Genomic DNA, 12,193 nt, shown 5'->3' with positions numbered 1-12,193 from the left:
GGAGTGTTCTACAACTCGACTGGGATGGCCCCGTGTTACGACATATACAAACAGTACAGAAAATGTTCTGACCCGACTGGCTGTGGCATCGGCCCAGATGCTGAGGCGTGGGACTATCAGGTACACTGCTTGGAGGAATCAGTGGACTTTAATACAGCTCCTCCCCCTTTCCATCTTGACAGTTCCCATTTCCATCACAGGCTTGTACTGAGATCAACTTAACCTTCAGCAGCAACAATGTGACCGACATGTTCCCTGAAATCCCGTTCACCGAGGCTATGAGACAGCAGTACTGCTTCAACAAGTGGCTCGTGCACCCACAAAGGGACTGGTTGCAAACAATGTTTTGGGGCAGCGGTAAGCTGCATGTTGCTGTTTATTCCTTTGCATCATCTGTATTTCCCCACCACAGTCCCTGCATTCTGGTCTGGAGACCTGGATAGCATTAAGGGGAAGGGCTGGCTCAGTTGTAATGAATATACAGACAGATCACAGGTGGCAAGTGATTCGTACAGTTGCAGCTGTTCTCTTGTTTAAGGACTGCAGCCAAATCATCTAGTCTCTAGTGTCTCCTCTTCTGCTCCTGTTTCCCTAATGCTTCCCCCACTGCAACTCCCCGCTAGGACCATAACTGTGCCCTACCCTCTCTCCTGCCCCAACCCCCTCTCCAAGTTCTGACATTTTGCTGGCTTTTCCCAGCTCCTACTTGGACTCTGCCTCCTCCCACCCTAGTGATTCTTGCACCAACACAGCAGACTGGCCCCAGTAAAGCATGAAGGCAGGTCATGCTTGGGGTGGAGCAGGACAGGACTGGCTTCTTTCTGGAAGAATGAGCAGCAATCTCTTCTTGGCACAGCTTCCTTTCCCCCTCCCCCTCCGAGCATCTGCTCTTCATGCACATGTTGTCAGAGGGGAGGTGGTGGCAGAGACCAGGAGAAGCCCGGCTTTCTGTGATCAGCCCATACTGTACTGCACTTAAACACAAGTGGAAAACCAAAGTGACTGCCAAGAATTTTTTTTAATTTTCCACTGTCGTTCGTACACTCTGAAGCAGCTAAACAGGTTTTGGTAAATGGACAGGAAAGTAAAGAGGCCCCTCAGATATCATTTGTGTGAATTTCAGACCTGAAAGCTGCAAGCAACATCATATTTTCGAATGGAGACTTGGATCCATGGGCAGGCGGTGGTGTAAGTATCTGCCTCACTGTGGGCTGAGCACAGGTGTGATACCCCAGTTCTTAACCTGGCTGACCACATCCTTTCTGTCGAGCGTTAACAGACCATCTTAGGCCGCTTCATGGAAATGCCAAATGGCTACAGAGCAGTTGCTCATGTCCATTCTGTTCAATAGGTATTTTTGCTCTGCTAAACTATTTGGCAGCCCCAGGACCCTTGTGGCAAATGGTAAGTTAGTCTATCAGGAAGGCTGCTTCTTTCTGCCAAAGAGGGGATTGGATTATATTGGCTTTGCTGCAGCAAAGACCCCTTCGTTTTAGACATAACAGCTCTTTGCATTAGCTACTGATGGTTCAGAATTTGGTGAAATAGAATCAGCTGTGGCTGTAGCACCCCCCACTCCAGCTCTGATTGCTCCACCTGCCGTTGGAAAGCCAACTTCTTCCTGATTCTGAGCTACAGCAGCAATAACACCCTAACTTCTAGTTGCTGAAGATCAGATTTGTGCAAACTAAAAATGAATTCATTCTTCCCAACGACCTGTGGCAGCCATGGTAAAGCCTGAAAGGCTCATGGTTCTAGACAGATCTGTTTTACTGGGGAAATAAGCCTGGCCACAAGAGTCAACGCTTTACCTGTAATGGAGGAAATGTCAATTGCATTTGAGGAAAACACATTTGAGTTAGTGGGAGGAAAACAAGGGCTTATGATGATCTTGACACACCTGTACCTGTCCTGCTAATGACTAGGTCAGTGTCCTCTTGCCCTTCCTGGCTCTGTCTTTAATTTTTAAAGCCCTTATTCAGTATAGGGAGTTTGACTTGCACATTTTATTGTTTCAGATAAAGAGTAACCTCAGTTCCTCACTAATTGCGATAACCATTAAGGGAGGCGCTCATCATCTGGATCTCCGGTACGTAGCCTGTAACCATAAGCCTTTGCTTACGGACTCCCTGTTGGCCTAGGTGATCCCTCCCTCAGCAGGAGACAGCCCACCAAGCACTGTGGGCACTAAGCTGCTGAAATGTTGCTTTGGAAGAAGAGCTGTCCACTTACACAACTCACCGGTCTGCCTCTCCTTGAGCATGGAAATGCTGTTTGGTTTGTAGCTGCTATTTTACCATATTCACTTGGTCTCTTCACTGGGGAAGGGCCCGTGCCAAGTTGTTCTCAGTGGAAGCTCCTTTCCAGAAGAGCGTTCTTTCTTTCTCCCCAGTAGGGCCAGCGCTCTGCCCCAGTAACCCAACAGCCTATATGCAGTGCACACTGCAACATTCCACCACTCATGCTTTCTTTCCTTAGTTAGATGCTGGATGGCCTTGTGCACTGTGCAGAGAGGACAACAGTGTGCCTTCCATCCTGAGCTACCCCAACTCAAGGAGAGCCCGTTACTCCCTCTCCTGCAGGCACACTGACCACCTCCCCACCATTACTGTGGGTTGTACTGTAACTTTTCTCAGGGTTACGCACTACTAGAATGGTAAGCAGGCGGTATGTCTACAGCCTTGTTCTCTGTGGATGGAGCTATCCCGTGCACAAGAGGGGAAGCCCTCCTGTGACAAATGTTTTATGTAAGGAAACTAGATCCTTTGCACTTCAGCTGGCTAGACTAGTTACAAATGAAATCCCACGGTGACTCTTGAGCATGGCTGCTATGGCCTCTGAGTAACTATATGCTCATATTGGGATATGGACAACTAACTATTGTATATGCTTGGCATTCCCTACAGAGGATCTAATCCAGCTGATCCTCCATCTGTCAGAGATGCACGCAACCTAGAAGCAAGCATTATCCATAAGTGGGTGAAGTCTGCTAGGAGTGAGAGAGCCTGGGAGAAGATGTCTGCGGGTATATCACTGTGAAGATATCCGTCCAGCTGCCAGCAGGAATGTTGTGCTGCTAGTGTGTGTACCAGAAAGCACAAGGGTGGCAGCCATAGGAGCTACTTGTGCATGGATCATTTGACAAAAATGTCAGTTCAAATGGCCAAACCAAGGTGATCAAAATTCACCAGTCTAAAGTGTCGTGTGAGTCAATCAAGTCTGTCAAAAGAAAACGAGTAGGCCAAATCCATTGACTGAAGGCAACAGCACTTTGCTCCGGTCACATGCTTACTTGCATTTTACCACAGATGTAATTGTAACGGGGGAAGGGGAGAATAAAAGTTTGCCTGCAAGTGTTAGACCATTCTTCAGGAACTGGGTCATAATTCATGTACATGCTTTCCAGAATGGTAGAGGAAAGAATGTGCCCCTGCTATGAGAGCGAGGTCTGGTTATTCACAGCCCACACCAATCTCCAGTGTTGCCCAAGACTAGAGGACACATGTAGCTTATGTTCAGCTAGAAACAGTATGTCTTCAAAGAAATACTTAAAAGGAGAAAGTTCTCTTGGGTGATTTGTGAAGAAGTAGAGTGAGGGTACTAGTTATAAAGATCAGTGAGTTGTAGGATTCAAATGAAGAGACCAGTTTCTCCACAAAGATTATAGTCAGTGTGAAGGAAAGACTTAACACCAATTTGCAGGATAAACAAGGAGGTGAAAAAGCTGCTTTTCTGAGTTCACCTGCCTCTTTTATTATCTAAGATTACACATGCACAATTGCACAGCACAAATCAAGATTTCTTACAAAAATCTCCATCACGACTCAACAGCATAGCAAACTGGAAAAACACCCAGCTGCAGACACAGTATTGTGGAAACTACAGAGGGGGAAGTTATAAGGGCCGTCTGTGTGAAAATACAGGGGAGGATGGAGGAAGGCCAAGTTCCTGAGATAAGAAACCGGGTGTGCCCACCTTGCAGACAAGAACAAAATGCCTCAATAATAAGGTATCCAGGCCTGTGGGCCCGGGGTCATTCCTACATCAGTGTAACAAAAAAAAAAAATCTATGGGTTGGTCAGCTGTGGAGTAGAGACTGGAGAGCACGTGCCCTGTCTAAGGTAATCCCACTGTGAACAGCTATTGTACAGGAACAGTGCCGTGAAAAAGTAAGTCACATTTCCAATGATGACGCCTACGTTTGTTTTAAAATAAATTACAAGTTTATTAAAGTATGTGATAGAATTCCATGGGCTGGCTTCTGAATATAACCAAAGAGGATACAAAAAGGATATTTTTCTCTCACCCTGAGAGGTGAAATAAATTCATCTTTGCACATTAACAAGTGGACTCTTACCTACTGCAAATACTGTGTACCAATAAATACTAGCAAGACTGAAAAAATATTACATCTTAGTAATTAATTATATGCCTTAAAGGAAAAGGTATATCCTTACCATGATTACGGGGGTGGGGAGGATTTGGAAAGCCTCCATCAAGAGATCATTCCAGACACGTGTTACTGAGGTGGGCAAAGTACAGCACTTATTCAGCTTCTTACCATTGCTCAACCCAATGTTCAGTGTTGGTTAATATTTACAGTGGTGAATCTCTGCTTCCATCATGTCCCAATTGGGTCAGATAGATACTAGGGCCAGTCCTTGACACTTTTTCACATGATTCAAAGCAGACCTTCCAGGCACTGGGAGTAAGTTTCCCACATAGAGCAAGTAATAGTAAATATAGTCACACAGGTTACAGCTGAAGTATTCCAGCAATTAGCAGGGTTCATAGTGCCCCATGCGAGGCGCATGGAATGTCTCTACAGAGGAGAGACGGGAAAGGAGTAAAGTCAACTCTCCCCCTCCCCCAATGGAATCCCCACCTCTAGCTCCCAAGATAAGCCAGGGCCAGGTGGATGTATCTCCTGGCAACCTTTTATCCTTGCTCTGCTATATGGCCTTGCTAGCATTCCCTGCTCCTGAAAAGCAGGAACCACACAGAAACCATGCCCATAATTAGAATCGGTCTGTGTCCCATGATGCATTAACAAAGCAGCTAGGCGAGGTGTGAGCCACCTAGAATGTACTAGGCAAGCTACAATCTTTGAACAAGTGGTGACCAGTGGCCTACTCTGCCCTTTGAGGGACTTCCAACTTTCCACTTCAAGATGAGGCAAGAGTTTTTTTAACCCTCTTGCACCTTGTGAAAGAGTCTAAAATATGAAACTTAACAAGGAAGTTCTGCAGATTAGATTTGTTCCTCTTTAGGGGATAACGCCTGAAAGTGCTAAAAAAGGAAAGTCGGCGAAGTATAGAGGAAATCAAATAGTAAAGGCTTTTAGATGATATAGTGTGGGGATAAGTTAAATATATAGCGAGGCTTCGAGGCATAATTCAGCTTTTGTCTTGTCAAAAGTAGCTCCATCAAACGGAGGGGGTAGGGGGGAGTGTCATGCTTCATAATCTGCTGCAGATTTCTAGGGCAGATAAATCTGACCCAGTTCAGCACAGATTTCCTTAATGGTTTTTAAATCTTGGTAAGAGGAAAGAGTATATAGTGGAATAACCTAGTTATCAAGTACATCCTACAAAGAGGCAACTGGGATAGTTACAGCTATTGCAAGGCCATCCACCATTTCCTGGGAAAAGTGTCAGAGTAACTAGTTTAGAAAAAGAGACAGAACTAGGAATGTTTCACAAGACATGAACTGACCAGCTGGTAAGAGTAGACAGCTCCTCCCACTAACTCAGCCCAGCATGCTGGATTAAGACCTACAGCAGTGGCTTTGTTACCAAAAGGCTCATCATTCCACTGTATCATGACATACAACCATATGGAGGGTAGGGGCAATTTCCAGAAACAGTAAGAAATGCTGCCTCTGGTTACAGAATATAATAGCTTAACTCAGGACTTGAAAAATCCAAACACAAGTCAGAAACTTTCCCTGGGCAGCATGAACGTTTGTGTCATCACTTCCAACAGTACTTAAGATTTCATTTAAAAAACTGAAGTTTTTAGTCCTTTGCATTGTGCCAATAACCTTCCATCATTTAATAAATGCAGTATTTTCTTTGAGGCTGCAGCTATACAGATGCAGTGTTTCTACTGCAGGTATGAGACTGCCAAGCAGCAATGTGAAACTAACTAGATTTGTCAGTTTCATTGCTGCTGTTCAGGATCCTGAGAGCAGCAAGGAAACTTGTCTTCCTTTCACTTTCAGGCTGCTTCTTGAAAAAGCTCACAGCAGCAGGAGTAAGTACTGTAGTTTCACAGGTGAAGAACCAAAAAAAAAAAAGGCTAGGAAAGCCTACAGTAGCAGAAACTTGCCCTCTCAACCCCTCACAACAGAGGCACTAGGAGAATGAAAGGCAAAGCTTCTTTCCATCCCAGCAGTTGGAGAGGATGGGTGGAGCTTCAGATTTAATCAGACTCTTAACAGGACCATATAAAATATGGACGAGGCCAACAGATTCCAGACACAGCCCCTTGGTAGAAATCCCCATACTTAAGAGGTTGCAGTGGGGTTGGGCTTCTCAAATGGGGGTTTCCCTTCTGCCCTATATCCATCTTTCATATCTACTTTAGGCTAATAGAGAGATTTTTCCAAGCCCCGGTTTAAACTCTGGTACCTAAATGAGACCCCACTACTCGCCTCACCCTGTAAGTGTGCAGTACTTCAGAGCTGTGACCACACACAACAAACCAAGCAGTATTTATTCCTCAGTGGAGGCAGTCACAAGTACGAATGAATAGTCTGAGTGGGTCACTTCCTTTGTTTTCTTAGAATTAGGCAAGGCACTCAAGCTCTTGGAAAGTAACCAAGGCAGCTCACGGTAAATTATGGCCTTTCCGCAACAATCCATTATTTGAGTATGGGAACTGATTCAATACATGAATATGCCAAGTAGATGGATTATATTCACTGCACTTAAGGCTTTGGATCAAAGTACCATACAGTACAGGAGTGGAATCTTTCCAACCAAGAATGAGCACTGATCCTATCATGCCTGGAAAGGAAGAGGATGTGCTGTGCCATCAAGGTGGAGTATTGTGCCTTTAAACTTCACAGACCAATCAGAGGCAAGAAGGTATCTTTGAGGGGGCACAAAAGCAGGTCATGACATAAGCAATTAAAGCTTCCTCTTCAGCAGTCAGAAAGGGAGGAATCAGATCGCCAATTGTCAGACTATTTACATGTTTCAGGCATAATAAATGATGGTTTCAAACTGACATTAGGTTTCTGTTCTACCCTGAGCAGCATGTTGACCAATTAAACAAAACATTAAAAAAAGTTAAGATTTGACAAAAACCACCAGTTACGGTAAGTTAGTTTCCTAAGACAGCATGAAGCCAGAGAAGAAATAAGTCAGACCAATAGCTTTGGAATAGAAATTTAGGATTGAGGGGAAGGGGATAATGTTTACGCCTCCCTCACTTTATTCATTCAGAGTGAAATTCATCCCATATCCTTCTACTTGTACACTGAGCTCATGTGATATGGAAGGAATCACAACACAACACACATGGAACCTTACAGTGCCATTTTTGCAGAGTCAAAATGCTTCTAAGAGTGCAACTGCACTTTATGACCTTAACACAGGGCTTAAGTGATACACACAACCTTGCATATGCTCTCTGCACTAGGGTGTATATTCACCTCCTGAAAGTTAACTCTTAAGCCCTGTTAAATACAACCAAGACACTCTGGAATTCTTATGAATCATGTAAAAATCAAGCAACAAAACAACTATTCAGCCTTAGGATATGGCTTCTAAATTCCAATGTGCACTTAAGGGGGAGACCGTATGAATTCCAAGATTACTAAAATTCTTGAATTTGGGGATCACCTCATTCTGCATTAACCCGTGATATCAGCAAATCCCCAACTCCCAGCATCAACAAACTTAAAAAAAATGGTACCTCTCTCTCTCTCTGGGTTATATATATGTAGAAATATAATCTGCAGTCATTGTTTCTTCATTTCCATGTGCCATCATCAAGGAATGGTAAGTACTGCCTATATATTTAAAAAGTGGTCCAAATAGTAATTCCTACTCCAGCAAGACCAGGTCTGGCAAGACAAGTTTATAAAGACATTGGTTACTTCACAAAACAGAAAGTTACATTTACTGTTAAATCCAGAAGTGAATTGCTATGGGTCAGCTTTATATTAACACTATTTCTCAGCCCCAAATTTAGAGTCGATTGTGCCTACACACGTACCTGTAACTTCCCTTCTCATTAATGAGACCTGTGGGAATGGAAACTATGACAGAAAGAGAAACCCTAAAATAAACCAACTAGCACTTTTCTCCCACAACTTATTGGTGTGCACAAGACTGCATAAAAGTTAGCTACTTTCAAAATTCATGTTTTGAAACACATTTCCAGAAATAAAAAATGCAAGACCCTAGACTCACAGAAGACACTTTTATACATAAGCACTAGGTCTAGTTTCTCCTCAAAGCACCCAAACAGCTCTCCGCAAGTCTACTAGCAGTACTAGTGAGAGGGAAGACCCTCTCAGTAGGACTACACTCTGAATCCATGTCAGATGACCCTCAGACCATCTGCATTTAATTCTACAGGGGAACATCACACTTTCAAGCAAGGTACTTCAAAGAAGAAGAAAAAAGAATTGAAAACCCCTCCTTGTTAATCCATAGTAAGACAAATAGTAGGAATTACTCTGTACAACAACAAGCCTCACTGATCCAACATAACATTTTTAAAATCCAAGATCTGAGAAAGTTGAGTTTGAATTACACCTAATGTGCTCACCAGCTTTTCTGTAGCTCAACCTCGCAAAGCAGCTTTCAGTCAGAATACCTGAGTCTAACTGATGCAAATATCTATAAATATAAATGCATGTATGCTTTTCACATTGTCTCCACATTCCTGCAGATAAGTTAAAAAAATTGCAATACATCTACAAAATTGAATACCACTTTGAACTAAATCAGCAGCAAGTTCTGTACTCCATTTGCCACCATTCATTCATTTTAGCCACAACTCAATAAATTCAGATGCTGTACTACAGATGTTTTTGTAATATAACTTCTATCTTCAGACATAATGCTGCACAGCTCATTGATTTGGAATGAGATCAAAGTGTCAGCAATGTTACTGACATCCTCATTTTTACTGGGACAATGGTACAGTTCTCTGTCTACCCCACATCCCATACAGAGATATTACAGGCTCTTACCATGGAATGAGCTAGAGTCAAAACTTTTCAGTACATCCTTCTCTCCAGAGACAATCCTGTGCTATAAGACAACTTGTTGCTGTCCTGAAATCTAACCAAAATCTACAGAGAATGGCATGGGTGAGTCACTGGTTGCTCAGAAACCTAGTAACATCAGGGTCTACATTGCAATTGCTTCCCCAACCATGATGTCTGCATCAACTCCAGGCAAAGCAGTATAGTGTGCACAGGTTGTCCATCCCCGAGCTAACGCACAGAGTTAGATTTAAGACTAATAGATTTCTCTAAATCAGAGATGCTTTTCCAATTTTTTTAAAAACCAAGAAAGGGTAAATAGAGCAATTCTCTGCTATCCCAGTTCAAAGCCTGCACAGTAAAGTGACTCAAAGTAACAGCCCGCTGCCAAAGGTTCACATAGTACTTCTATGCTGGTGCCCAGATAGGAAGGGGGTGAGCTTCTGTGTTAAATACATATTTGTCAAGGTTGATTAGGTCTACGTCATCCGAAAACAGCAGAAACATATATTTGAGTGTTTCCCCAAGAAAGAAGCTTTCCATCTTATCTCTCGGCTCTGGGTTACTGGGGTTCTGGACGTTGTTAATGGAAGTATAACCACTTGAAGGAACCTGTGCAAAGACAATTAACAATTATATGTATTTCTATAAGCCAAAAAGAACTTCTGTTATCTACAAACTCTCAATTTTGATTAAAAAATGAAAATATTAGAAAAGCAGACAGAGCTTTCAAAATAATATTTTGCAACTTACATAAAGAATTTCAATTCTGAAACATTACAAAACACTTTACAAACTGATACACAAACTACATACAGTAAAATGAAGCCACATCACTGTGAAATGTCGCATGTTTAACAGCAGAAAAATATAAAAAAGACAAATGAAGAGGACAATGTCCCATCAAAACTGCAAAAGAAATTTGAGGCAATTACTGTAATTACCAGATTGAAATTGGTCAGGACAAACAGGCTTAATACCCCTACTCTTGAGAAATGGTCATAAAAGATGCCATGACCCTAAGCAGTCTGGACTATAATTGTATAGCTCATCCAAGAGATACTCTAGAAACACAGTGCTCCTCTAAGGCTATGCTGGGGCAAACAAAAAGGCCTGTTCTACACAGGGAGGCGGCGGGGGGGGGGAATCAATCTAAGTTACACAACTTCAGCTAAGTGAATAATGTAGCTGAAGTTGACGTACTTAGATGAACTTACTACGGTGAGTCGACTGCTGCCGCTCTCCCATCAACTCTGCCTGCCCTCTTGGAGCTGGAGTACAGGAGTCCACGGGAGAGCGCTCGGGATCAATTTATCGCATCTAGACTAGACACGATAAATTGATCCCCGCTGGATCGATCGCTGCCTGTCGATCTGGCCGGTAGTGAAGACATATCAAAAGGGAAGAATGCCCCTACTGAGGCATTAACACGATTTCCTGCAGCACTCTCTTTTTTCCTTTGAAACCTTCCAGCCAGCTATTGTACCATCCCAGCCAGATCTTGTTTAGTTTGAGAGATCTGACCCAATCACAGCAGAAACTGTATGGTTTCAAGGAAGGATCAGTGAAATTTTGCTGGACCAAAATTCATTTCTCAAATTATCTTTGTTAAAAGGTAAATTTTATAGGAGTGACATCCCATCAACATCACAACTCAGTTACACAATCTAATCATTTAACACAGCAGTTCTAAATTGGAGGGATCTGCAGCCCCCATGGGAGCTGTGTGGCCCACAGCTGAAGCCCCAAACCCCAATACCCCGCTGTGGGGCTGAAGCCCCGAGCACAGGGGCAGAGTTGGGGGAACAAAAGAGGCTCTTCCCCCCCACCCCAAACTGTAGTGCCTTATCCAGAGGAGGGCAGTCCCGGGGACAGCTCCACCCCCCACCCACTTTCTCTCCCCCAAATCCTGTGAAGTCCCCCTCTGTGGCCAGGTCAGAGGCTGGAGCCAGGCAGAGTAGGGCAGCTGCTGCTGTGGCTGGTGCCATGGGGTTACAGCTGCTCCTCAGCTCCCAGCCCCCTTTGACTGCTCACGCAAACAGTAAGAGCCACCCTGGCAGGGGGACCCAGCTCTGGGGCCAGCAGAGCCCTCAGGGAGCAGCAACTGTGGAGGAGGGCCCTCCCCACACACAGCCCCTAGCTACCCCTCTCCCTGCACACAACCCCTCGCTATCCTTCTCCTTGCACCCTGAAAGGTCTTCAAACTTTTAGAGCTCAACCCCCTACCCCCTTTGAGTTAGAATTTGTGGTTGCACCCCATGCCACACCCCTCCTCCCCCACACAACCCAGACAGGCCGGGTGGCCTGCTGAGATGAGTAAGGGGGTGGAAGGAGCACTCCCTCCTTGGGCCCTGCTGTGTGGAGCTGGCCCAAGCCCCACTGCCGCTCTCCCCTCCCATCCCACGTCCTCAAAAAAAACAGAAGTCAAACTATGCCTGAAGGCCAGAGCCCCACGTTCCCCACACCCCACTGGGCTCTAGAGTTTTTATAGCATGTTGGGGGGGAGGTCTCAGAAAGAAAAAGGTTGAGAACCCCTGATTTAACAGACAATGGATACATATTCACAAGTATCTTGGCAGTTAAAGCAATTGATGCTTTGAAGTCAGTGAGAGTTACCAGGAAGGTATTTTGTATTGGTATTTTGCACTAGAAAATCCTAGCCCCTTAGAAACTATATCTGATATTGCTAAAAGTAATGCTGAGACCCACTTGAAAAGAAACAAAACAAAACTTGTTTGGATATAGGTCAGCATTTTTGTCCTGCTGACAATTCCATCCCAGCAATTTAGAAAGTCTGCCCTCATCATAATTCTCTTAAGACATAGCTTTTATCAATATGATGAAAAAAAAGTCTTTTTCCTTAATTTGGTAAGTACTAAATGCATAAGCCTAAGTACATAGGCTTCAAGGCAGAGTACATACTGTAATACTCTGTCAAGCTCTTAATGCTTTGTTTTACTTATTAGA

At 43.9% G+C, this 12,193-nt stretch overlaps 2 protein-coding genes across 3 annotated transcripts in view; one reads left to right on the top strand and one right to left on the bottom strand.

Annotated features, from left to right (window-relative positions):
• DPP7 (dipeptidyl peptidase 7) overlaps positions 1-3,366 on the top strand; it is a 33,013-nt gene extending 29,647 nt beyond the window's left edge. For both annotated transcript variants that reach the window (XM_075060530.1, XM_032777747.2), the window contains exons 9-13: positions 2-120; positions 201-357; positions 1,124-1,188; positions 2,019-2,089; positions 2,907-3,366. In XM_075060530.1, the coding sequence (XP_074916631.1) occupies positions 2-120; positions 201-357; positions 1,124-1,188; positions 2,019-2,089; positions 2,907-3,039 (545 nt within the window). In that variant the 3' untranslated portion in view covers positions 3,040-3,366. The remainder of the gene's footprint in view (position 1; positions 121-200; positions 358-1,123; positions 1,189-2,018; positions 2,090-2,906) is intronic.
• Positions 3,367-4,200: 834 nt separating this feature from the next.
• Positions 4,201-12,193, bottom strand: part of MAN1B1 (mannosidase alpha class 1B member 1) — a 36,853-nt gene continuing 28,860 nt past the window's right edge. Inside the window, exon 13 of the mRNA XM_032777745.2 lies at positions 4,201-9,838. Within this exon, the coding sequence (XP_032633636.1) occupies positions 9,635-9,838 (204 nt within the window). The 3' untranslated portion in view covers positions 4,201-9,634. The remainder of the gene's footprint in view (positions 9,839-12,193) is intronic.

The sequence above is a fragment of the Chelonoidis abingdonii genome, chromosome 24 (genome assembly GCF_003597395.2).
Source record: "Chelonoidis abingdonii isolate Lonesome George chromosome 24, CheloAbing_2.0, whole genome shotgun sequence".
NCBI lineage: Eukaryota > Metazoa > Chordata > Testudines > Testudinidae > Chelonoidis > Chelonoidis abingdonii.
This window is presented reverse-complemented; position numbering and strand designations above follow the sequence as displayed.